Source organism: Heterocephalus glaber, unplaced genomic scaffold (genome assembly GCF_053883595.1).
Source record: "Heterocephalus glaber isolate CG9 unplaced genomic scaffold, H.glaber_assembly_v1.0 deba00001687, whole genome shotgun sequence".
In the NCBI taxonomy this organism is placed as follows: domain Eukaryota; kingdom Metazoa; phylum Chordata; class Mammalia; order Rodentia; family Bathyergidae; genus Heterocephalus; species Heterocephalus glaber.
Window position 1 is genome coordinate 7,843,762 of NW_028258412.1, and position 26,685 is coordinate 7,870,446.

General features: G+C 39.9%; 2 protein-coding genes across 3 annotated transcripts in view; one reads left to right on the forward strand and one right to left on the reverse strand.

Annotated features, from left to right (window-relative positions):
* The first annotated feature begins 224 nt into the window (after positions 1-224).
* Positions 225-25,890, forward strand: Drg1 (developmentally regulated GTP binding protein 1). Of its 2 annotated transcripts, none has more exons than XM_004843486.3 (9): positions 225-444; positions 2,051-2,174; positions 3,559-3,734; positions 7,417-7,486; positions 14,226-14,395; positions 17,121-17,251; positions 18,795-18,962; positions 19,231-19,353; positions 25,589-25,890. In XM_004843486.3, exons 1-9 carry the CDS (start codon positions 403-405, stop codon positions 25,686-25,688), a joined length of 1,104 nt encoding a protein of 367 aa, XP_004843543.1. In that variant the 5' UTR covers positions 225-402; the 3' UTR covers positions 25,689-25,890. The 2 variants fall into 2 exon arrangements, with proteins under 2 accessions (XP_004843543.1, XP_021112886.1); XM_021257227.2 differs by lacking the exon at positions 25,589-25,890 and adding an exon at positions 19,835-20,101.
* Eif4enif1 (eukaryotic translation initiation factor 4E nuclear import factor 1) overlaps positions 19,467-26,685 on the reverse strand; it is a 61,156-nt gene continuing 53,937 nt past the window's right edge. The window contains exons 19-20 of the mRNA XM_087198337.1: positions 21,975-22,021; positions 19,467-19,624 (exon numbers count right to left, since the gene is read on the reverse strand). Coding sequence (XP_087054463.1) covers positions 21,999-22,021 — 23 coding nt within the window. The 3' untranslated portion in view covers positions 19,467-19,624; positions 21,975-21,998. The remainder of the gene's footprint in view (positions 19,625-21,974; positions 22,022-26,685) is intronic.

Genomic DNA, 26,685 nt, shown 5'->3' on the forward strand with positions numbered 1-26,685 from the left:
GCTTCTTAACCTGGGCCAGGGCCTGGGGTTGCAACACCAAGAGGCTCGCTTCAAGTACAACGCGGAGCCAGATAACCGCCGCAGGTCCGACAGGGCGGGGCCGAGCTGCGCGCGACCCTCGGCGCGCTCTGGGAGGCCGGTCCAGGGACAGCCTCTCTGGCCGCAGCTCCCGCGGGCTCTATGACACCGCACTGGCTCCCGGGACGGGGAGGGGCCCACTGAGTGGGTGGAGACTATTCTGGGCTGTACATCTCGTAGTGAACCTCTCGCGTCTCGCGAGAATCAGGAAGTACCGCGCCTGCGCACTGCCATAGTCCTTGGTGGCGGTGGCTTTCCCGGAGTGTGGTGTGTGAGGGGAGACAGCTAGTGTGGAGGCTACTGCGTACCCTGGGACTTGCCACCATGAGCAGCACTTTAGCAAAGATTGCGGAGATCGAAGCCGAGGTAATGGGCACAGTTGGCGCTTCACTCCCACCCCGGGCATCCCTTCGTCTGAAGTGTAACTCCTGTAATCCCTTCCCTTCAGTAGAGTCAAAACCTGGCCCGTTTCCCGACTGCCCTGTCAGGCCTCTGATCCTGATCACCTTCCTCTTCCGGGCTGGCTTTTCCCTGTTTCCCTCAACTCAGAGTCTCCTCCAAGCTCGCGTGCCCTTGTTCCTTGACTGCCTTCTGCCTAGCCCGTGTTCCGCTCCTTGGGCCCTTGGTCCGTAGTCCCTTTCCAGTGTTTGACTTTTGCACTGACAAGAGTTTCTCTGGGTTTTTTGTGGGGTTTTTTTGCACCGGGGATCGAACTCGGGACTTTGCACTTACGGGGCAGGCGGCGAAACCACTGAGCTAAATCCCCGGCCCTTCTGTTTTCTTTTTCTCTGACTGATTCTTATCCCATACTCTGATCCTAACCCAGTCACATATTTCAGGATAGAAATCTCTTAATTACTGCCCTTCCCACTCCCAAATCTTTGAGTACTCTAATAATTCCCATGTCCCCCCTGTTGCTTTCGGCAATAGGATTTGGAAGTAAATTGACATGTGTTTTGTTACCTTTTTTTTTTTTTTTGGTACCGGGGATCGAACTCAGGACATTCCGCTTGCGAGGCAGGCACGGTGCCACTGAGCTAAATCCCCGGCCCTGACGTGTGTTTTGGAAGTATTTGATTCCATCTGGATATTGCGTGACTGTTGCCTGAGGCGGGCAGACCTTTTTATTTTATGTAATTTTGTATTTTTCTTTCCTTTTTTGTAGTGGGAATTTAACCCACGGCTTTCACACTGAGCTCCATCAGCATCTCCATCTCCAGACCTTTTTTTTAAAAATTGAGATAGCATTTCATTAAGTCACTGTTTCCCGGGCTGGACTCAAACTTGCCCAGCGCGCCTCCCATAGCGCTGGGTTTACAGGTGTGTGCCATGACGGTGGTTTTTTGAGACAACGTCTCACTATGTAATTCTGCCAAATTCATTACTCTTCTGCCTCAGTCTTATGACTCCTGGCATTACAGGTGTGCACTACCATCTCTGGGTTGCTCAGAGCTTTTTTTTTTTGGTACCGGGGATCGAACTCGGGACCTTGTGCTTGCAAGTTGCAAGGCAGGAGGCAGAACCACTGAGCTAAATTCCCGGCCTGCTCAGAGCTTTTTGAAGCCAGAAAAATGGTGTCCCTGTTACAGATGGGCATACCACATACAAGCAGTGGAAAAAGAATTGGCAAATGGATTTTTTGTTTTTGGTACCGGGGATCGAACTCGGGACCTTGCATTCTCGAGGCAAGCGGTGGAACCACTGAGCTAAATCCCTGGCCCACAGCAAATGGATTTTAATCTGGTCTGTGGCTGCTAGCTGGAATGACCCTGATCTTGTCTTGTTTGGCCTCATTTGCTTCTTGTAGATGATGGAGAGAATGAATTTTTACTCTTTTTTAGATATTTAAGATAGATATACTGCCATTAGTAGGACCTAGAAAAAAACCATTCTCTTAGCTGCGGGAAACATTCTGGATATTTAACCTCGTGGGAATGGCTTCTGATTTATGGCTGCTATTCTTCTCTTGTAGATGGCACGGACTCAAAAGAACAAGGCCACGGCACATCACCTAGGGCTGCTTAAGGCTCGGCTTGCTAAGCTTCGTAGAGAACTCATTACACCAAAAGGTGGTGGTGGTGGTGGGCCAGGAGAAGGTTTGTGGTTTTCAATATTTTTTGAATACATGTATGTGTTTTTTAAATAATTGAAATTTTTGTCAGAACAGATTTATATTTTCTAAATTCTTTTTTTTCCCCTAATGCTGAAGATCAAACCCCAGTCTTGAGCATGCTAGGCAAGTGCTTTTCCACAGTTACAACCCTTCCTCCTAAGCCTGAATTCATTTTTTTTTTTTTCTTTTTGGTGCCGGGGATTGAACTCAGGACCTTGTGCTTGCAAGACAGGCGGTGAAACCACTGAGCTAAATCCCCGGCCCTGAATTCTTGAATTATGTTTATTTTGTTTTTCTCTGCTGGTTCAGAGGCAAATAATATTATCTAACAAGACAAGATCAGGGTCATTCCAACTAGCAGCCACAGACCAGATTATGGTTTTATTTATAGTCTGTACTGATCCAAAACAGATTTACATTGGCTTGTAGAAGTATATAAATCTATATATACCATTACCAAGATTAAATTAAGTAGGAAAATTGTTGCAAAGGGAAAACGAAGGTAAGAATAAGAAGTTGAATCCAAGAAAGATAAGATTAGGACCTAAAGGAATGCCGTAAGCTCTATATGCTTGCTAGGGAAAGGCTAAGGTTTGGTTTTGTACTTTTTTGCAGCCATTTGCGAAAACCAAACAAAATAAAACCGTGTCAGTTACACCATTCACAGGTGTCTTAAGACAAAGATCTCTTATTTTTAAAATATTCAGTCCTTAAGTATAGCTACTAAAAAAGTATATGACAATTTAAATGATAGAGGAATTTTTTTTTTTTTTTTTTTTTTTGCTTAAATTCCTTTTTGGTACATTTTAGGTATATAATACGTTTACATTTATCATTGGGTGCTTGTACCTGTACATGATGTATCTTGGTTCTTATTTTTTCCCCATTACCTGTGCGCCCTTCACCCCTCCACCTTTCCCTATTTACATACTTTGTTTCCTTTTTTCTTTTTTCTTTTCTCATAATTTTTCCTTTCCATTCTTCCCTTTCCCCATCTCCTCCCACCACCCCTACCCCTTTGGACCTTTTCCTATTTCAAAGTATCAGTTATTAGCTATTAATCCTTTTAATCCTTATTTACACTCTCAGTTTCTCACACTAGTGAAACTATTCAGTATTTACACGTGTGTGTCTTACTTATTCACTTAAGAGTATGGCTGGAATACTTTTTTTCTATGAAACACTGCATTGAATGTTGTGAATTGATGTAGAGGGAATTTTGTGTGCTTCAGTTCTACTTCAGAGGTAAACCATAAAAAGTTTTGAGATACAGGGCCTAGAGAGATATGCAGCAAAAATGTGAATGGAATTACATAAATTTTAACTCATCTAGATAAAGCTTCTCTTTTTGATGTTTATTGCTTTAGGTTTTGATGTGGCCAAGACAGGTGATGCTCGAATTGGGTTTGTGGGCTTTCCATCTGTGGGGAAGTCAACACTGCTGAGTAACCTGGCAGGAGTATATTCTGAGGTGGCAGCCTATGAGTTCACTACTCTGACTACTGTGCCTGGTGTCATCAGATACAAAGGTGCCAAGATCCAGGTGAGTCAGGCCAAAGGCAAGGAAGTGAAGAAATCCATATTTTTGTTCATTGTACTTTTGGGAGCTCACTCTATGCCAGGTCTGATTTTTGATCTTTTTTTTTTGAGACATAGTCTTGCTATGTAGTTCAGCCTGGCCTTGAACTTGTGGTGATCCTCCTAAATGCTGGGATTATAGGCATGCGCCACCACACCTGGCTGATTTTTGATCTTGACCCTTATTGTGTAGCAGGGTAGATAGAGCAGTACAAAAATGCAATAATATACAGGAATATTGCTGGCCATGATAGTGTATGTCTTTGAGTTCAAAGTCAGTCTGAACTACATAGTGAGAACCTGATTCAAACCAAAAAAAAAACCAAACAAACAAAAAATAGAGGAGCAGTGCCTGCGAAAATAGTTCTTCTCCTGAGAGTTAGAGAAGAAGGTCTAGTGAGACAAAGACTTGATGTAGAAAGTGATATAGGAGGTGAGAATTAAAGTTAGTATAGAATTTCACCATGCAGAGAAGGAAGAGAGAAGAGCATTTCAGGCAGTAGTAATGGTAAACATTTTGCTGTGATGTGAGAGTCTATGTGGGACCAAAGTGCTGGAAGCTAAATCTAGAAAGGTAAGTTGGGAGTGAATTATGATAGGCTTTGTGTACATGCTAAGGAAGTTGAATTTTGTTTGTAGCTAGGAATTATAAAAAGCTTTAAATAATGTGATCTGACCTTTTTAGAAGGTAATTCTTATCTGTGAGGCCTAATAAAGTTGTTCTCCTAAGCCATTCTTCTAGGATAATGTTTTTAGGGCTCCTAAATAAGGGGTCTTCATGGGTATGAAAGAAGGTATATGTAGAATATAGTGGAACATACTCTTATTGGCTGCATAGTTAAGAATCCAAAGTTCTGAATTTTGGGGACATTTGAATTTTTGTTAAGAGGTTCCCAAACTTTCTTGGCTCATTGTACCCTGAGTGTCTCAGCGATTATTTCTTGATACCTTTTTGAGTCTCATTTATTTATTTGTCAGTGCTGCAGATTGAACCCAGTGGTACTGGGGATTGACCTCTCACTTGCCTTGGCCCCTCTTCTCATTTTTTATTTTGAGACAAGGTCTTATTCCGTTGCCTAAGCTGACTACAAATTTGTAATCCTCCTGCTTCAGTCTCCTGAGTAGGTGGGATTACAGGTGTGTGCCAATGTTTTATGGTGTTCCCTAGGCAAACAAAAATATCATATGGTTCTATTTGTTAAGTAGTTCAGTCCAAACAACTGAAGTATTTATGTCCCTTTAGCCACAGACCTTTACTAATGGGATATGTACCTGTTGGGTACTACATAACTCTTCAAACCTTGGAATTACATTAGATTTTTTTTTTTTTTTTTTGGTACCAGCGATCAAACTTGGCACCTTTCGCTTGTGAGGCAGGTGCCGGAACCACTGATCTAAATCCCCAGCCCAGAATTACATTAGATTGGATATTTCCATATGTATTTCCTTTCCCACACTAATACTTAAGTGACTTATTTTTTCCATACCAATTGCTAAAAAAAAATCCAGCTTTCCAAGATTTGGATCTGATGTAACTGAAAACAGTATAGTGGGATTGCTGAAATTGTGAGCTACTAGCGCTAGTGTTCTGTTGGTATCTGATACAAATCAAGAATTGCTGTGTTTTTCTTGAAAATTTAGTATAGCCAATGGGATACCCTACCTGTCAGGTCACGAGTACCCCAGATTACCTTAGTACATAGTTTGGAAGCCAAAGTGTAGGCATTTGTTTTTTTTCTCGCTGAGCTACACAATGAGTTGTGAGATGCATTCATGCTTTTATTACAGAATCTGAAGTAGGAAGGAACGTGTGTTCTGGTGATATTTTTTAGTGACCTTTTTATTGCTGATTAGGTGCCCATGCAGAAACTGTATTGGATCGTATCTTTCTTTTGGATCCTGTGTCTAAATGTATATAACAAGACTTAGGAAACACAGGTGTATGGACTATGGCTTGATTCTAGCCGGTTTCAGAGTCTTGTTGATAGTCTTAGCTTTGGCAGCTCAAAGAATAACTTATTTCCTGATGAGATTCTGTTACCACCTATTGAAGGGCTTCTGACAGTAGCAGAATAAACAGCTGCCTAAGTCTTCTCTTTAATTTTTTTTTTTTTCTGTAAAACCTACATTAATTTTACTCTCCTTAATTTTTTTTTTTTTTGACCCTGTTCCCCCCTTTGCAGGGTGCTTTTTTTCCTGCCTATCCCTTTTGCCTCTGTTCTCCTTGTTTTTGTCCAGAAACGATGTAAATATATTAGGTGTGATTAACTGCATTAAGATGTCTGCTGTGAAATGTTTTTTAAAATATTGATTGATTGATTGAGACAGGGTCTTGCTCTGTAGTTCAGGCTATCCTTGAGCTCACTATGTGACCTGGCCTCAAACTCTGGGCGATCTTCCTGGCTCAGCCTTCCTAAGTGTGCCTATAATCCCAGCACTCAGCGAGGCTGAGGCAGGAAAGTCACAAGTTCAGATCCAGCCTGGGCAATTTAGTGACTTAGTGAGAACATGGTTTTTTTTGGTACCGGGGATCAAACTCCGGTCCCTGTGCTTTTGAGGCAGGCGGCTCGCGGCAGAACCACTGAGCTAAATCCCCGGCCCGTGAGAACATGTCTTAATAAAAAATTTTTAAAAATGGCTTTAGAAGGGCCGGAGATTTAGGTCAGTGGTTGTGTCACCTGCCTCGCAAGCTCAAGGACCTGAGTTTGATCCCCAGTACCAAAAAAAAAAGAAAAAGAAAAATACACAACAAATCAAAAAAATGACTTTAGAGGTAGCTCAATGTGAAGGCCCTGGGTTTAATTTCCATATACCACCACCAAAAAAAGAGCAGCGATTTTTGTTATCTGTAATTTAGTGGAAGAGGTATACAGACTTAGAACCATTTAAGATTATATGGAGGGGTTTTGGTTGTTAAGTTCTTTGACAGTAAAGATCTTTTTTTTTTTTTTTTTTTTTTTGGTACCGGGGATTGAACTCGGGTCCTTGAGCTTGCGCAGCAGGCAGAGAAACCACTGAGCTAAATCCCCGGCCCTACAGTAAAGATCTTTAACAGTCACCTGTGGAGGTTTTGACACCCTTGTATGGCCATTCCAAATCAGGATCTGCAGTGATGGGTCTCAGCTGTCTACAGCTTTAATAGTTTTCCAGGTGATTCTGTTGTGCTTGTGTGATTAAGATCCACTGCAGAAGTTTTTGAGTTGGAATTTTACTAAAGAGTCTCAGTATCACATGTAATGTGAAGATTTTGCTATAATCTGCAGTGAGGAATTTGTGTGGAGGCTCAGCCTTCAGAAAAGTGGGGGAACACTGAAAGACAGTAATGTAGAATAATGAATTTTGGCCCAAAATGTATGAATTATAATCAGATTTATTAGTATTACGACTTTGGACAAGTGTCCTAACTGAGCTTGAACTATTATCTTTGTTAGGGATATTAGGCATTTTAGCCTAGGAAAAGTGTACAAAAAGCAATTAGCTGACATTTATTAGATGTTTAGTGAAAATAAAATTATACACTGCCTTGTAAGGAAGTTTGACTTCTCATACATTTCGGATACTTGAGAAAGAAGTCATTGTGTTTGGTCTGTTTGGATTTATAATTGGTTGTTCCTTCCCTCTTCTTCCCCCTGCCCTTACTCTTGCAGCTCCTAGATCTCCCAGGTATCATTGAAGGTGCCAAGGATGGGAAAGGTAGAGGTCGTCAAGTCATTGCAGGTGAGTGACCCCAGTCCTGGGATCACTTGTCCACCTCCCTCACTCCCTCCTGCTGTCTCTCTTTTTCTTTCTTTTCTCTCTCCTCTCTCTCTCCTCCTCTCTCTTTCTCTTTCTTTTCTTTCCTGACTGGGGATTGAATCCAGGGCCTTTCCACTGAGCTACATCCCCAGTCTTTAAAAATTTTTTTCTGAGTACTAGAATGTCAGAACATTTTTGAATAAAATGTCAAAATTTCAAGAGACTCCACCGAAATAGTCCAGACCCCCTTTTTAGGTGAAAAACTAAGAACGGGAAAAGAGAAGTAAATACTATACTTTGTGCAGTATATATATAATTTTTTCTTTTTTAATGGTAGCAAAGTTTGATTAACATTAGGAAAAGAAACAGGCTCTGCAGTGAGTTTGGGCCAGGTAAAAGTAGGAAAAGAAGTACATTCTACAAGGTGAGAGTGGACCACTGTGCAAGAGACAACAGTGGCAAAAACTCACTGTCGACTGTCCTTTTTGTACCACCCACTCCTCAGGCTGACATCAGGTCTAGGCCATCCTAGTGAAAACCTGCTTGAGTTCTCATGAGAAGTCCATGTTCAGGGCTGCTCTGTGTATGTGTCTTGGGATTTTGTAATTAATGAGTCGCATCTACTTTCCCAGACAGCTTTGCCACACCTTAATCGCCTGTCTTATTTCCTCCTGAGAGATGCATATCCCCATAATTCTTTGTTTTATTTTGTTTTGTTTTGGTACCAGGGATCGAACTCAGGTCCTTGTGCTTGTGCAGCAGGTGGCGAAACCACTGAGCTAAATCCCTGGCCCTATCCCCATAATTCTTTTTGGGGTGCTGAGGGAGTGGAGGGCTCTGTCTGCTGCATCTTCTTCTGGCTGGAAGGGGCTGCAGACCCTACCTGCTGGGGATTATATGCTCTCCAACTACCTTGGAGTATTGTGGCTCACTGCTTGGGTTGAAGAAAAGAAACCTGTCAGAAGATAGTGAGAAAAGAGTTAAGATTATTGAGCTGTCTGTTTGACAGGAGAAAGTAACTTCACGTCCATACTCTGTAAGTGAAATAAATAGGACACACATGTGTAAATATTGTATAGTTTCTCTGGTGTGAGAAACTGAAAGTGAAAGGAAGGATCAAATTGTACAATAAGTAAGGTGAAATAGGAAGAAAAGGTCCAAAGGGGAAGGGAAGTGGGAGGGGTAGGGGAAAGGAATAAATATGAGAAAAGTAAAAAATGGAAACAAAGTCTTTGTAAATAGGGAGGGGTAGAAGGATTGAAGGGAGGGCAGGGGAATAGGGAAAAAAACAAGAACCAAGATATATCATGTAAAGGTACAAATTCCCAATGATGAATGTCATCATATACCTAAAATGTACCAATAAACTTAATGAGTAAAAAAAAGAAAGTAACTTTACTATTATGTTGGGGATGCATAACCCATATATGAGGAGCAGGTCAAATTTCCATGGTTCTTGTGAAGGACAAAGTATGGCAAAGAGGGCGAGTGATACTAGGGGTCCCCTTGACCCCAACTATGGGTATTGAGCTAGAAAAGGATTTTCCAGAGATGGAAGTCAAAACTGAATGAAGTAATTGAATTGGCTCACCCATAACATCTAGTGTTATACAGGGTTCCTCACAGAAAATGGTAATGTCCATGAACAGGGGCATTGTAGGTTCTCTTGGGTCTCTTCAGAGCAGGATTTGAGGAATTTGGTTGACCTCACCCCTCTCCAAGAGCAGGGACAGTCAAACCTCCAGTGCTATGAGTCAGGCACTTTGGGTATCTCACAGAGGCCAGGCAGTGCAGGGAGTGGCTTGGTGCCATCGCATCACAGTTTCCTGACTTATTGCCCTTGAAGCAGAAATTCTTTTCTTGATTGTCTTTGGGTTTTCCCTTAGACAATCTGAGTGAGTGGGTAGCAGATTCAGAATAGAATTCAAGTTTCCTAATTCAATCCATCCCTTTCCTTTTCTTTTTTTGTACTGGGATTGCACTCACGTGCCACTGAGCTAAATCCTTGGCATGCGTTTTCTGTTTTTAAAAGTAAAGTGTTATGACAGCTATATTCTTAGCCATTCTCTTTTGACCCTCGTCCAGATCCTAATTGTTGAACAGAGAAAAGGCCATGTCTAGCAATTGGGTTAAGTGTCTGGGTTTCCATCTGAAGTTTCTTCATTAAACAGATGGGAAAGACCCGTGTTCCCCTGAGATACAGTTGGGGATCTGAGGATAGGATCATCAAAAATACCTCTCTTCCTCAGGGACCACTCTGAATATCATAGTTTCTCAGCTTTTCCTGAGATAAAGAGTCACAAAAGCCATTTTGCTGCCTTTGTTTTTTTTTTTTTGGTACTGGGGATCGAACTCAGGACTTTGCGTTTTCAAAGTAGGTGGCAGTACCACTGAGCTAAATCTCTGGCCCTCATTTCATCTTCTATGTTGTAAGCAAAAACAGTTTAGCATTTTTTCCCCTTTTGATTTTTAGTGATTCAGCTCTTAACATTTGTTCTGCCACCTTCCTTGTTCAGGCTGCCATTGTATTTTGCCTGTACTCAGTATTATAGCCCTATAACTAATCACCCTGTTCCATCCTGCTGCTTTGTAGTTCTTTCTGTCTGTAGCTAGAATGGTTATGGTTAAAGAAGTACATCAGGCCAAGTGTGATGGCGCATGCCAGTAATTCCATGTCTTGAGAGCCTGAGGTAAGAGGATTGAAAGTTTGAGCCCAGCCTGGCTGACTTCGTGAGACTGTCTCCAAAGGAAAAATAAAAAGGACTGCTTTTTACCCCGGTACTACCACCTCACCTCCCTGCTGCCACCGCCAAAATTAGCTCATGTAATTTCTTGGCCAAACCTTCGAATATCTTTGCTTGTTATTTGTAATGAGATCTCAAGTCTATACACACATAGAAGAAGGTTATAAGAGACCCAGCCTGCGGCAGGCTCTCTGACCTTTTTTTGCTACTCATCTTAGTTATTGGGTCTCAGAGATCACTGGTTTCTTGGTTGTTCATTGAATACATTAAATATTCTACTGTCTCAGGATCTTTGGACTTAACATTATTTATATCTAGAATGCTTTCCTAAGGGAGTCAGATGATACACTTTGCATTTTTCAGATCTTTATTAAATGTCACTTCAGAAGGGATTTTCTTAACTGGCCTGTATAAAATAGTATGTACTCAGTTACTTTGCTCATTCTCTTTTACTCAACTTTTCTTTGTTTACAACCCTTGTGACCCCCTGACCTATATTTATAAATTTACTATTGTCTCCTACTGTCTACTATAGGAATGTAAGGCTTATATGAAAGAAGGTTTTTTTGTTTTGCAGTTGAAGTCTCAATAAATTTTGGTGAATAAATAAATCCCTCTGAAGATATCAATGGTAGATTGCTTATTTAATTAATTAACTATTTATTTATTTTTGCAGTGCTGTGGATTAAGTCCAGGGCCTTGCACATGCTAGACAAGCACTGTACCACTGAGCTATACCCCCAGCCTAGTGGTAGATGTTTTAAAACCATTTTCTTCTGTCTCATTGTTTCAATTTTTGCTGGTTGTTTTGTTTTGATTTGTCTCATGTTGGAAATTTTCTCAGGCTTTTTTTGTTTTGTTTTTTGGTACTGGGGATCGAACTCAGGACCTTGCGCTTGCGAGGCAGGCGCCAGAATCACTGAGCTAAATCACTTTCCCTCTCAGGTGTTTGATAGCCCTTGGTATTTTGTCCTACTTAAAGAATGAAGAATTAGAAAATTGGTGAACTGCTCTATCACTGAGTGGTCCTTTCGACTAATGGCTTTTATTATAAGTTGACATGCAATGAGCCAGCGTTTATGGAGGAAGAACCCTGGATGTCTACAATATCTATGTCTACAATATCAATGTCTACAAATTTTTTCCTGGGACTAATCAGTAACTCCAAAGAAAAATGCTTAAGTCCTCTCCTGGGAGAAGAGAAAGGGAAGGTGTCTAGAGATTTATTGTATATAGTACAAATTTCAAGCTTTCCTTTTGAGTCCATCATCCATTGTTGTGTTCCTCTGTCCCTGAAATATACCTATCCTGGACCTCTTTCTCAGCTCTTAGGTCTCTTGAGAGCAAGATTCAGTTGCCCAGCAGAGCAACATCTACATTTACAGCTTTATTTCATTATTTTTTCTAGCTTTAATATTTACTTCATGCATCATTTAGGGTATCCTGTTTATTTTCACATTATCATCAAGACATGGATCAAAATAGGACAAACGTTACTAGCTGTTTTCTTTGTTTGTTTTTTTTTTGGTACCAGGGATCGAACTCAGGACCTTGTGCTTGCAAGACAGACACGGTGCCACTGAGCTAAATCCCTGGCCCTTAGCTAACATTTTTGAATTACTAGTTTTTTAAAAATGTCTGGTGCCAAGGCTCTGGTTCAATTCCTAACACCAATGGGGCCAAAAATAAAAACAAACAGGGCTAAAAGTTTTCAATTGGACATAGATTTTTCCTATAGGGTTGCTCATACTTCTGTGGTCTTTAGTTTTCTGTAAGCATGAAAGGAAATGATACAACACAGAGAAGACTAGAATAGATGTTTTCAACTCTGCTTTGGGCTGGTTGAAGTTTATTGTGTGAACTTAAAAATTCTAATTTTATGCCTGTTTTTCCAAAATAATGTTAATAGTACTGTTTTCTCATTCTCAGAATTCTTCTTGTTTGGATGATGAATTAGTCACCCTAATTTTTTAAAAAAATTATTCTTATAGTGAGCATGGTTTATTTGTTTTAATCAGGAAAAAAAAAGTTAAAATAACTACAAAAAGCTCAGGTATGGTGGCACATGCCTGTAATCCCAGCACTCAGGAGGTTGAGGCGGGAGGATTGCTGTGCATGGGTTCCAGGTCAGCCTGGGCTATAATAGTGAGTTCAAGACTAGCCTGAATTATAGAGCAAGACCCTGTCTCAAAAAAACAAAAAACAAAAAACTAAACCCCTATAAAAAGCGCAAGTCTTCATTTAACTGTTCTATATAGTGATTAAATGCCAGCCAAGTATACACTCTTTGTTGTCTTGGGATAGGCAAAGATTTCTTAGATGGAACACTGAAATCATGAACCACAAAAGACACAGTTGATATATTTCATATCAAAATTTAAAACTTGCTTTTTGTAAGACATAGTTAAAAATGAAACAGTCCACAGATTGGGAGAAAATATTAGCAGTATGTGTATCTGACATAGAACTTGTTTCTACAATATGTGAAAAACTCATATTGTACAGCCTAATTAAAAAATGGGCAGGGCTGGGGATTTAGCTCAGTGGTTCCACTGCCTGCCTCGCAAGTGCAAGGTCCTGAGTTTGATCCCCGGTACCAAAAAAAAAAATGAGCAAAAGAATGAACTTGTAAGATACATGAATGGCCAATAAGTACATTAAAAAGTGGCTCGAAATCATTAATTGTCAGGGAAATCCAGCCATATTGAGATATCATTAAATACCCCTTAGAATGGATAAAGTTAAAAAAGAATGATGTACCAAGTGTTGGTGAGAATGTGTAGCTGTTGGAATTCTGCTTACGGGAGTGTAAAATTATACAAACCCTTGGATAACTACTGAGCAGTTTCTGATAACCTGTACCTATGATGTGACCCCACAATTCCACTGGTATTTAACCACGAGAAATGAAAAGATATGCCCACAGAAAGACTGGTTTGTGAATCTTCACAGCAAATTTATACCTAATAACCCCAAACTAAGAACCATCCAGATGTCTCTCAGTAGGTGAATAATAGGTAGATAAACAATGATGGTATATCTGTGAAGTGGAGTACTGTTCACTTATAAGAAGAGATGAATCGCTGATACCTATAAAACGTGGTCAAATATTTTAAAAATGGATAGAATACAAGATCCAGGCACAAAAGACTACCTTTCTCTTTTGGAGTCAAGGTCTTGCTATGTAGTTAGTACTAGCTGGCCTTGAACTCTGTAGCCCAAGCTGCTCTTGTAGTCTTCCTGCTTTCATCTCTTGAGTACTAGGATTACAGGTATGTACCACTGCACCCAGCAGAACTGTATTTTATGTGGTTCCATTTATGTGAAAACTGCTTATGGTAACAGAAAGCAGGTCACTGGGTGGCCAGGAATAGAGGGGAGGATTGAAGAAGGCACAAAGACGCTTTTTGGAGGTGAAGTGAATGTTTTGCATCTTGATTGCTGTGGTGGTTACAAAGGAATATACATTTGTCATTAAACCATATGGTTAACATTGGTACAATTTATTTTGTGTAAATTGTACCTCAAAATTGATTAAAAGTATGCTAACTAGGGCTGGGAATTTAGCTCAGTGGTTCTGCCACCTGCCCTGAAAGCACAAGTACCCAAGTTTGATCCTCAGTACCAAAAAAAAAAGTATGTTAACTAGATACTCTTTTACAGTTCTTCCTGTTTTAAATCTTCATAAACTCGTTTGGTGTTTAGGTTATTGTCTGGCTTGTGTCTTCATTTTGACTGTTTTTTTCTTTTTTTTAAACTGGTCTATGTAGAAGATGTGTCAACTTTTGGGTGCATATATAATAATTTTGAGACATACGCTGTAAACTGATCTCTGGTATAAATCTTTGACACTTTTAAGAGCTTTTTGTGTGTATGTATTTATAAAATAAGTCCATCATGTTTAAGTATAAGGGGAAAACACGTCTATTTGAGTTAGTTAAGCCTTATTGATCTTTGGCTATAATTTTTTCCCCCAGTGGCCCGTACATGTAATTTGATCCTGATCGTTCTGGATGTCCTGAAACCCTTGGGACACAAGAAGATAATTGAAAACGAGCTGGAAGGCTTTGGCATTCGCTTGAATAGCAAACCTCCTAACATCGGCTTTAAGAAGAAAGACAAGGGAGGCATTAATCTCACAGCCACTGTAAGTGGGGAAAATGACATGAGACAGGCTACTGAAGGGACTAGAGAGCAGATTGAGGTGCATGGACATAGAATTTGGAAATTTCCTGGCTTTCTCCTGCCCTAATTATCATGATGTAGTAATGACTGACAGAGACTTTAAGGTTATGGCAGGAGTCATACTTACATTGGCAACTTCATTTCCCCCTTTGGATTTTTTGTTTGGGGTGGTATAGTAGTGTAGATCAATCTTATGCTTCTATGAAGTAGTTGGCTGCCAATATCCTGTGTTTTTATTCATTTTACACAAATTTATACAGTACCTGCCAGGGGCCAAGCATTATTTTAGGGCATGGGAAGTGGTGGTGGTAGTGGTAGTGGGAGAGCAGAAGTGAGAACAAGGTAGACAAAACTGCTACTCTTGGATAAAGTAGCAAATAAAATTACTGAGTAAAATACAGTACATAAGACAATGATAAATCTAAGAACAAAAGTAAACTAGAGGAAGAGGATAATGTTGGTGTGGCAGTTGCATTTTTTTTTTTTAAATCTATTAAATTCTTTTATTGGTACATTGTAGGTATACAACACAATTACATTTCTCATTGGGAATTGGTTAGAGAAGTCTTTGCTTAGATGATACAAAGTTGCAGGTCTAAGTGCAGGTCCCTGAAGTAGAGCACATCCTTGTATGGTTGAGGAACCAGAGAGTGAGAGAGTAGAAGAGTAGTTAAGAGATGAAGTCATAGCATAGGGCTATATATGCTTTTACTTTAAGGGATAGTTAACTGTTGCTTGGATTTAGAACAATTGAGTAACTATGACTTGACTTAGATTTTAATGGAATCATAATGGCTGTTGTGTTGAAAATTAGATTGAACTGAGTGAGGTAGAAGCAGGAGGATCACGGTGAGTTGGAGGCAAGTCTGGACTACATAGTGATTTCCAGGCCAGCCTGAACTACTCAAAAAAAAAAAAAGAGAAAGGAACAGAGAAATCATATAAGCTCTTATAATAATTGAATCAAGAAGTGATGGTTTCTTAAATCAGGGTTGTAACAATGAAAAGAGAAAAGAGAAGTGATTGTGGAAAGACTTTAAAAGTAGTCTATTAGGCAGTGTAGTTGGGTTGGATTATGGGTTATGAGACAAAGATTCAGAGATGACTGAGATTTTTGTCTTGAACTAGAAAAATGAAATCTCATCAAAATTGTAAGCCTTTGACTAGAATTAATTTGGAGGGGAGAGAAAGAGGAAGATCAGATTAGGTTTGAGAGGCCAATTAGATAGACATCTAAGTGTTTCTGTTAGAAAGGCATATGAGGAATTTATCTGGAGATATATATGGGGATTATCAACTTAAAAGCTTAGCTGAGATTACTAAGTAAATGAGGATAAATAGAAAAGACAAGATGTTTAAGGAAGTAAGATTTTTCAGACAAAGAAGGAAAACTAGAATAGTTTAGAATCTTGGAAGCCAAGTAAATTGTTTCAGATTTAAGCTGTTCTGCCGAAAAAATCTTTCTGTTATCCTATCATAATGTTTAAATTTGAGCATTCAGGTTGTTGCTGTTGTCCTTACCACAGTAAGAAATACATCACATAGGGCTGGGACCTAACATGCATCAGGGCCATCAGGGCAAAAAACTTACATAGAACTTAGCATCTTTACCACCTGTAAGCATATAGGTCAGCATACAGGACAGGGGGACTCTGGCACCAGAGACGGAACAGGATTATCCCTGACAGCCAGGCATGAAGGACATTGTCTGGGGCAAGATGGAGGCTGAGGGACCTGTCTGAGCTGATATTGGGGGAATGTCCCCAGGGCCGCTCCCTTCCCCCACCAAGGACACTGCTCTCAGCATAGAATCTTTTTTTGTTGTTGTTTTTGGTACCGGGGATCGAACTCAGGTCCTTGCACTTGCGCACCAGTCAGCATAGAATCTTAAACCAAAGAAAAGAAAAGCATGTGAGCAAGCAAGCAAACATGCCACGTGAGGGGTGGTGGCACACAGGCCTGTAATTCCAGCCCTGGGGAAGCTAAGAAAGGCAGGAGGATCACCACTAGTTTGAGGTCAGCCTGGGATACATTGAGCTGTAGGCCAGCCTAGACTACATGGCAAGGCCCTCTCTCAAAAAAAAGAAAGTAAATTTGAGCATTTAAGATTCTTTCTGTGTTAGTTAGCTAGGGCTGCTATAATGAAGTACCACACACTGGGTGGATTAAGCAATAGAAATTTATTTGTCATAATTCTAGAGGCCTAAAATCAAGGTGCTGACAATGTAGCTATTAGATTAGGACCCCAGACTAATGACCTCACTCTAATTATCTCTTCAAAGTCCCTCTCTCCAAATGTAGTCACATTCTAAGATACTGAAGCTAGGACTTCATTATATGACTTATAAGGGACTAAGGTTGGGAGGATGGGGAAGGGGTGAAAATGGATATACATTTTAGCCCAATAATACCTTCCTTTGAGTTTGGAAAGACTTTTAGTGTTTAATTATTTCCTACTAAAATTAGCTGCTCCTATGCAGGGTATTGGGTTTTTTTTGGTACCGGCGATCGAACATGGGACCTTGTGCTTATGAGGCAGCTGGTGGAACCACTGAGCTAAATCCCCGGCCCTCCAGGATATTGTTTTTAATAATGATTTTGCACCTTAGCTAGAATTATCTAGGTACATACATAGGTAAGTATCTCCCCCACCCCCTGACTAGTCATTGTTTCCTATGCCTATTCAGTGCCCTCAGAGTGAGCTGGATGCTGAAACTGTGAAGAGCATTCTGGCTGAATACAAAATTCATAATGCTGATGTAACTTTGCGTAGCGATGCCACAGCTGATGACCTCATTGATGTGGTGGAAGGAAACAGGTACTGACTAAGCACTCTGTGCCGGATTTTGAATTTAAAACATTGTGATGGAAGCCATGATCCCAGCACTCAGGAGGCTGAGGCAGGAGGATTGCCATGAGTTAAGGCCAGCCTGGGATACATAGTAAGTTCAAGGCTAGCCTGGACTACATAGTGAGACCCTGTCTCAAAAACAGAAAAGCAAAAAAAAAAAAAAAAAATGATGGAAATATTGTTGGATCATGAATTTGGCAGATGTGGATTCTCACTCCAGTTGTACTGTTAAATGTTGGTCTTAATTTCTGACATCTGTCCTTGCTGTACAGGTTTTTTTGTGGTTTTTTTTTTGATACCGGGGATCAAACTCAGGACCTTGCACTTGTGAGCCAGGCGGCAGAATCACTGAGCTAAATCCCTAGCCCTCAACAGTTTAATTTAGATGGTTAACTTCTCTATTTCAGTTACTTGCTATGATGTCCTCTAAGCTGTTTTTTTTTTTTTTTTTTTAGTGTTAATTAATTTAGGTTTATTGGAAAGTGTTACCTTAGAGCACATTAATCCCAACATATCAGAAGACTTTGGGCAGGGGGCCCCTATGTAAGCTTTTTCAAGTCATGATTGAAAAAAGTAGATTAAGTCTGCTCTCCCAGAATTGATCCATGTGAAAAATCTTACATGCTGTTCTACAGAAGTGAAAGGCTAGGTTATGTCTGTTCTTCCCAAACTTAAGAGTATGTTGCTAAAACCTTATTCATGGAACATTACTATTATTAACACTTTAATAATTTAAGCCACTGTTAAAGTTACTCTTAGTGTTTGGATATAATGATTTTAGTTGCTTTTCTGTTGATTTGTTTGATGAATTCATTTGGTTCTCATTTGAAAACTAAAGCCCAGTGCTTTGAGTTTATCATTTTACAAGTGAGGCAGCTGAAGCTTGAAAGTTATACCTTGCCTAATTATTAGTAATATTAGCTGCCATACTGATTGGACACTAGGGTTATAACATTACCACGTAATGTGGTTAACATTTTTAAAATTTTTAGTCATTAAAAATTAGGAAATATATTAAAGAATCTATATTTTAAAAAAAATATGAAATATGTTGTCAGAAATTGGACTTACTTTTTTTTTCAGTACTGGGTTTTTTGGTTTTTTTTGTATTGGGGATTGAACTCAGGACCTTGCGCTTATGACGCAGGCGGTGGAACCACTGAGCTAAATCCCTGGGGAGTACTGGGTATTTAACCTAGGACTCCCTGCTTATAAGGCAAGCAGTCTACCACTTAGCTACATCCCTAACCCTATAGTACTTGGATTTAGCTTTGTAGGCAACCATTCTCCCAGGAGCTAGCTTCATACATGGAACTAGGGCCTGAGTTTTGTTACTTCTCAACCTATAGTTCAGTCTTTGTTTGGACTTTCTACTTATTTTAGTAGATTTGTAATTGTTTATTCTCCCTTTTGAGAGCCTCTCATCTAGGTGTATCTGGGGTTACTGGTAGTTGGATTGACAATTTTGTTAACTCCAGACTAATTCCTTATTTTTCCTCTACTTCTGTAGAGTGTATATCCCTTGTATCTATGTATTAAACAAGATTGACCAGATCTCTATTGAGGAATTGGACATCATCTATAAGGTGCCACACTGTGTACCCATCTCTGCCCATCACCGCTGGAATTTTGACGACTTGTTGGAAAAGATCTGGGACTATCTGAAACTAGTGAGAATGTAAGTACTTGTGTGGATGAGGTAATGTTGCTCTAGGAATTAAACCTGGCTGTCCTAAAATGATATACTTTGGGGCTCATTCATAAAATGATTCTTTTTGGAAATAGAAGTAAATTGGTTCTTTTCATGTACTACATCATAATGAGGGCATTTTCTTCCTCAGATTGCTGGTCATCCTGGTCTGATCTTGGGTGATGGAGGGTTAGTGTGTATTCAACATATAAACCAGTCTTAAAGTGGCAACCTTTGTGCCTGCCCTCTATTCTAGCTACACCAAACCCAAAGGCCAATTACCAGATTACACATCTCCTGTGGTGCTGCCTTATTCCAGGACCACTGTGGAGGATTTCTGCATGAAGATTCACAAAAATCTTATCAAAGAATTTAAATAGTAAGTATCATGGGCCTGTGGCGCCTTTTTTTCCTTGCAAGCTACAAATTTCACTAACAGTAATTATTAGAATAGCTTTAAATAAACCAGGTAGTAGGGAGGCTTTTAAAGTGTTTGCTTGCCTTGTCTTCTCTTTTCTGATCTTCTCTTCTCTTTTCTTCGTTTTGCGGTACCAGAGATTGAACTCAGGATCTGGTGCTTGCCAGGCAGGTGCGATGCCACTGAGCTAAATCCCCGGCCCTCTTTGTCATACTTTTACTGCTGATTGATGCTGTAAAAAATTTTATGTTTTATTTTGAACCAAATTTTAGATTTACAGACAAGTTGCAAAAGCAGTGCAGAGTTTCCTTTTATCCTTCACTTTTCATAATGCTAACAGCTCACGTTACCTTAGTACAATTATCAGAACAAGAGATTAATGTTGATAAAATAATAATTAAACTACAGACCTAACTTGAATTTTAATTCTTTTTTTTCCCAGTGTGTGCTCCAGGAACCTGCATGACATCAAGTTTTATTTCTCTTTAGTTTTCCAGTGTTCTAGTTTCCCAGTAATATTTCCTTGGACTTTCATTGTCTTTGATGACTGACACTTTTGAAGAATGCTTACTATGGATTTGTCTGATGTTGTCTCTCTCTTTCTTTTCCGCTTCTTGCCCTTTATTTTTATGCAAGACTTGTGTTTGAAAGTAGGGCCTCATGTAAGCTAGGCAAGCACTCTACCACTGAGCTATATACCCAGTGCCAATCTTCTTTTTCCAGAATTTTTGTCTGCTAATTTTAACATCTATCTGTGGGCTTGTCTTCAACATTTATTACTCTTACATTTGCCTAATGGTGATTCTTTATTTTCCTTTTTCATTTTATATTTATTTATTGGAACTCTACTGTGAGCTACAGATGTCACTTCTCTATCCAATCCATAATTTATTTATACCAACATGAGCTCTTGGATATTCTATAAGCTACAGTCTTAATATTATCATTATTTTGTTGCTCAAATTTTTCAAGCTTTGACCATTAGGAACTCTTTTCCTCTTGGGTTCTGTGTTTATTTCATAAGCTTCATCTTTTTTCTTAAGCCTTTGCTTACTTCTTGGCACTACTAGGTAGGTGCTCATGGTTGATTTTTTTTTTTTTGGTACCGGGACTCAAACTCAGGTCCTTGTGCTTGTGCAGCAGGTGGTGAAACCACTGAGCTAAATCCCCGGCCTCATGGTTGATTTTAGATTTTAGATTTTTTTTTTTTTTTTTTCTGGTACTGGGGATCAAACTCAGGACCTTGCACTTGCAAGGCAGGTGGCGCAGCACCGCTGAGCTAAGTCCCTGGTCCTGATGTTTGATTTTTGCCTGCACCAGCCCTGGAATCAGTGACTTCTCCAAGGAGCCCTAGTTTTCAAGATCTGGGTGCAAGGTATACTCATTGGTAGTAGGTTATCATAGCGTGTAGGTCCTCTCAGCAGCAGGGCTAGGAAATATATATAAGAATATTAAGGCCTGATTCCATGCACATCTATATTTTTGTATTTATCTTACCCTTCCTCCCCCTTCCTCTCCCTCTCGCAAAACTGAGTTTATACTCTTATGTCTTACTCCCAGTTAAGTACCATAGGGTTTGTTTTATTTTCCTCCATTTCTTATTTTTCATTTCTCCACAAATTAGAGATGCAGTTGTCACTGTCTATAAACTACTTATTTTAAAAATTCTAGTATAAAGGGCTGGGGATTTAGCTCAGTGGTTCTGGTACCGCCTTGCAAGTATAAAGTCCTGAGTTTGATCCCCGATACCAAAAAAAAAAATTCTAGTGTATAATCAGACCTCTTTGTGGGTTCTGTGTCTGTGGATTTAACCAACTGCAGAGTGAAAATAGTTGGGGAAAAAATTGCATATGTACAGAGCATATACAGACTTTTTCCTTTTTTTGTACCATAACAACTATTTACATTAGGTATTATACATAATCCAGAAATGATTTAAAGTATGCAGGAGGATGTATAAAGGTTACGTGCAAATATTATGCTATGGTATATGAGACTTATCTGCAAGTTTTCTTATGGGGAGGGCGCCAGAACCAGTGCCCCTCAAATACAGAGGGATAACTGTATAATTTAAGTAGAATTTTATTCACTCACTGTCATCCTGTTTTTCACTTGTTTATTTTACATGTAGCATTTTAAACTCTGTTAATAGTAGAAATATTTCATTTTCAGGTCTAGTAATCATAACATTTATCCCTTTTCCATTTCCTTCAGTTCTTTGGCTGCATGCATACCATCCTTCAATTATTTTGTTTTTTGTGGGTTTTTTTTTTTTTTGGTACTGGGGATTGAGCTTGGGACCTTGTGCTTTTGAGGCAGGTGCTAGAACCACTAAGCTAAATCCCCGGCCCCATCCTTCAATTATTTACACATATGCACATATGTGATAAAAATATAGTGAATGTTAAAGTAAAAATAATTATTATAGTAAAAGACACATTGGTATTAATTCCCTTCAAAATACTTCCCCTGCTATCCCATCATTTTTGCAACTTTCTGCAGCTGTTTTGGAAGTCCTGTTTTGTATCTTTAGTTGTACAGTCATGATTACTTCAAGGTCCTGAATTGAGTCAAACATTTACCTTTTATGGTCTTCTGGTGAACAGTCAGAAGTCACATGGTGCTGGATCTGGTGAATAAGGTAGATGAGGTCACACCATAATTTATGATTTTTTGAGACAGGGTCATGCTGTGTAGTTCAGGCTGGGCTTCAACTCACAATGTAGTCCATGCTGGCTTCTAACTCACAGTGATCCTCATGCCTCAGCCTCTCAAGTGCTGGGATACAGGCATGCACCACCATGCCCAGCTTACACCATAATGTTTTGTTTTGGTTTTTAGTGGTACCGGGGATCGAACTTGGGACCTTGCTAAATCCCCGGCCTATACCATAATGTTTTCATGAGCCTGTTTTTCCATTGGATGGCACTTGGCAGCAGCCTTACCTGTATTTTTTTAATCTCACTTTGAAAAAACACAAAAAAGAACTTCTAGACTACTTCAGAAAGTGGGAGAAACAATGGGATGTGTTTGAAGTAAGGGGCAGGACTATTTTGATTTGGATTATAGCAGTGTGCCTATAATGAATTTTTAAAATTTAAACACACTATATTATTTGGTCAAACCATATATGTATATGTATGTATATATGTTTTATACCTTTGATTATTCTATATATAAAATATGATATTTCCCCCAGGTAGTACTGGGGATTGAACCCAAGGATGCTCTACCAATGAGCTACATCCCTAGCCCATTCTGGTTTTTATTTTGAGAAAGATTCCTGCCAAGTTACTCAGATTGGGGTTGAACTTAGAATTCTCCTGCCTCAGCATCCTTAGTAGCTAGAATTACAAGTGTGTGGCCGCCATGGTTGGCTTATATGTCATTTTTATTAACTATATAATTTCTTGGTTTTTGCTAGTTTAGTTTTCTGGTCTTCATTCACAGACCATTCTCTCTTAATTTCTGTAGTCTACAAGTAGGATTAATAATTACAGTGGACCCTTGACTTACGAACTCAATTTGTTCTTGAGGGCTGGTTGGTCAGTTGAAGGCTCCAGCTCCTTTACACAGCCGTCAAAGTCTCTTGTATACAGGCAGGTCTCGGTGTCCTTAGAAGGACATAAGTCCAGTATTTCTCAACCCCACACAGGAAAGGATGCTGTAATGTTCCTTCCAGAACTCTTTAAGGGTTAAATCTGTATCTGAGACCATCTGGAAGCACAAGTGCCTCAAGACTTTTGTTCTTAAGTTAAAACTAAAATGCCAGTTGTAACCCAAGTTGTTCTTATGTTAGGCCGGTCGTAACTCAAGGGTTCATTGTACAAAATTCTTTGTTTAATGATCTACCGATTATTTAGAGTTAAGACCCACCACTTGGACTTAGGACCCTTGTAAGGATCAGGGGAATGGATGTCGCTGGAGACCCCTCCAGTAGCTCCCAGCCTCCTGTGAGCCACCACAGCACCGGATATAGGTTAAAGAATAGAAGGAACAAGACTTACAGTGAAGCTGAGTCTTGGGTCCTGGTCAGTGCTGCTAATGGCAGCAAAGACAAAAGCCCCCAAGCACATCCAGTTGAATCCAATTTATTGAACACATGTCATGAGAAAGAATGGGGAGCTAGGGAGCTTTGAAATCATCTTGTGAATTACTGCCAAACACCTGGAATGATGGTGCCAGGCAGGGCTGTTAGGGAGTAGGTACTGCTTATCTTAGTAGGATAGAAGAAACCAGTACCAGGACCAGGCACAATTAATAAGCAATCCACAAGGTCAGTGAGAAGTGATAATTCAAGGGAAAGGATTTTAAATGGGGTCACGCTCACCTCAGCTGCACATAATTCAGCAGGGCCCTGCCACTTCACAGACCAGGCCTTAGGCCTTGGTGACAGCCATTAGCGAAGGAACAATACTAGTCCAACTCTACTATCTGACATCCCCGTTTGAGTCATGCAGAAATGACTCCTGATATAAAACAGTAGAGCCAAATTAGGGAAGGCAGGAAGCACATGCCACTCATAGCCCAGTGCTGGGCTGGGATGTCTGTTAGAGACCCGTCTTTTTTTTTTTGAGGCAGGGTCTCACTATGTAGTTCAGGCTGGCCCTGAACTTACTGTGTAGCCCAGGCTAGCCTCAAACTCGTGACAATCCTCCGATCCTCCAGCCTCAGCCTCTCAATTGCTGGGATTACACATGTGTGCCACCACTCCCAGCTTACTATCTTTTCTTTTTGTACAGTATACCTTGTTTATACAGTACTGTAATTTTTGCTGATTGTACTATATAGTACTGTAGTTTTATGTTGTTATACATTATAGTACTACATGTAAGAGTTATACAAATAAAAGCAAATCACCAAGTTGGAGTTTCCTTTGACCATTTCTTTGTTCTGTAACATAGTTTCTCATATAGCAACCAATTCAATTAATGACCTAGTCACAGAAACATAACTCAGTTGCAAAACAGAGAATGTCTCTATATGGGTTTTGCAGTATTGCTTTCCAGAAGGGCTGAGCTTTTTACTTTGCTATCAACAAAGTATGAGGCACTAATTTTACTTTAGCCACAGAATGTGGTAGTTAAAAACTAGCTTTCTAGTTTAAGATGATAAAATGGTCATTCTGCATTTTCCTATATATTTATCAGTGCATTTGAAAAACTTGTGTATATAGCTGAGTGTGGTGCTGCACACTTGTAATTCTAGCACTTGGGAAGATAAGGCAGGAGGATTGCTGTGAGTTCAAGGCAAGTCTGAACAACATAGTGAGACCCTATCTCAAAAAAGAAAAATAAAGAGAAATTTGTGTGTATATATAAAATATTTATTAATTCTGTGATACCTGATACATATTTATTCTTTTTTAATTTTTCCAATCTGGGGATAAAACTCAGGGACTCATGCATGCTGGGCAGGTCCTGTCACTGAATTCATGACCTTGCACTTGTTTGGCAGGCGCAATGTCACTGAGCTAAATCCCCAGTCCCTATTTGTCTGTTTTTAAGTAGTATCTTGTTTAGTAGTTTCTTTTTGGAATATGTATAGATATTTAAAGTAGTTTTTCTGGTGCTGTGACAATATATCAGTTTTGGAGCCCCTGGATATGTTACCTTTATATATTTCAAGAAGTTAGGAGGACATAAAAAACAAGATTCTTGGTAGAGAGGGAAGGATTTTCCTAGCCTGGCTGAAGAGGTACACTCATTTCTTATCAGTGTCCACTCACTGGTTGTTTCATTAGACCCAGTAAATACAGGTATTCTGTAGCAGTGTATAGCTGACATTGTATCTCTAAGAATCATTCTTTGGTCTGAATTTTTCAGGGTCTTTCTCTGTAACAGTCCATACTTTGGATTTTTGAAATCCTTTTAATTTGAAACTATATTTTCTTCATATGACTCATTTGTGCCCTTTTTGTCTTTGACATTCTTAAACTGGCTCTGGAACAAGGGGAACCACACAGCTTCCAAAAGGGTTGCTCCCTTCTGTGTGAAGGTTCAGTACATCACACTGCTGGGGAAGATAATGCCTCTGGCTTTGAGTATGATCCTTGACCTGGGGAAAGGCCTGGCTATTTCAGGTCTGTTGCTTTCAAGAACTGGGGTGCCAAAATTGAGAATGTTAGCATCCAAGCAAATAGGGCAGAAGGTAGTTTATTATTTACACTGACTGTTCTTTTTTCCCTTCCATTCAGTGCTCTGGTCTGGGGTCTCTCTGTGAAACACAATCCTCAGAAAGTGGGTAAAGACCATACGTTGGAGGACGAGGATGTCATTCAGATTGTGAAGAAATGAAACCCTCCCCTCCCCCATCTGCCGGGCCAACCACAGCGGCTTTCCCCATGACCAAGCACCCTACTCAAATTCCTTTTGTTTTTGCAGCCACTGGATCAGGATACAGGGGTGGGAAATGGAGGCACCCAAACTGGAACTTCACTTGTCTTACTGTGGTGTCACCTTTTGTGTTGAACTGCATAAAACACCTAGTAGGCCTGTTCGCCATGTGCAATTTGTGTGTCTTTGTCAGATTTGTTTTTGGATGGGCTGAATGAGCAATGTACAGTGAAGCAGTTGCAGAAAGAATACTTTGTAGCTTGGTCTTGAGTGTGAAATGGATAAAAATGTAACATGTATCATCTTATTTGATGCTTTGTGATGGGAGACCCAACTGCATGTGGCCTTCAGTCCTTTCAGATGATCTGTTTCACGTGATACTGGAGAGAGGAGGACTTAATGTACATTATTATTCCCTACAAGGCTTCCATTTTGGGAGATGGTATAGTATAGCAATTGAGTAAGTAACTGTGAACAGGCAGATTGGGGTTTGAATGGGCAGGTCTATCTCTGATTAGCTGTGGAACCCTGAACATATTATTCAATCCTTATGATCCTGTTTCTTCATGTAACATGAGGATATTAATAACACCTTCCAAAGTGGTGATTGTTACTACTAAGGGAGTCCGTCATTTGTAAACTTAGCATAAATGACATAAATATTCAGGGCACAGGCCAGGGATTTAGCTCAGTGGTTTTGCTGCCTGCTGCACAAGTGCAAGGACCTGAGTTCGACCCCCAGTACCAAAAAAGGCAAAAACAAAAAAATAAGGGCCGGGGATTTAGCTCAGTGGTTTCGCCACCTGCTGTGCAAGTGCAAGGACCCGAGTTCAATTCCCGGTACCAAAAAAACCAATATTCAGGGCATGTTGGCTCCTGTTGTTACTGGTCCATTCCTTTATTGGCTTCCCTATTCAGAACACACCTCTACATCATCAGTATTGGGCTGAATGTTGAG

Excerpts from the sequence above, each read along its gene's own strand:
- Drg1 (XM_021257227.2), top strand. The coding sequence starts at position 403 with ATGAGCAGCACTTTAGCAAAGATTGCGGAGATCGAAGCCGAG. Across the intron at positions 445-2,050 it reads TTGCGGAGATCGAAGCCGAG|ATGGCACGGACTCAAAAGAA; the intron begins GTAATGGGCACA and ends CTTCTCTTGTAG. Across the intron at positions 3,735-7,416 it reads ACAAAGGTGCCAAGATCCAG|CTCCTAGATCTCCCAGGTAT; the intron begins GTGAGTCAGGCC and ends TTACTCTTGCAG.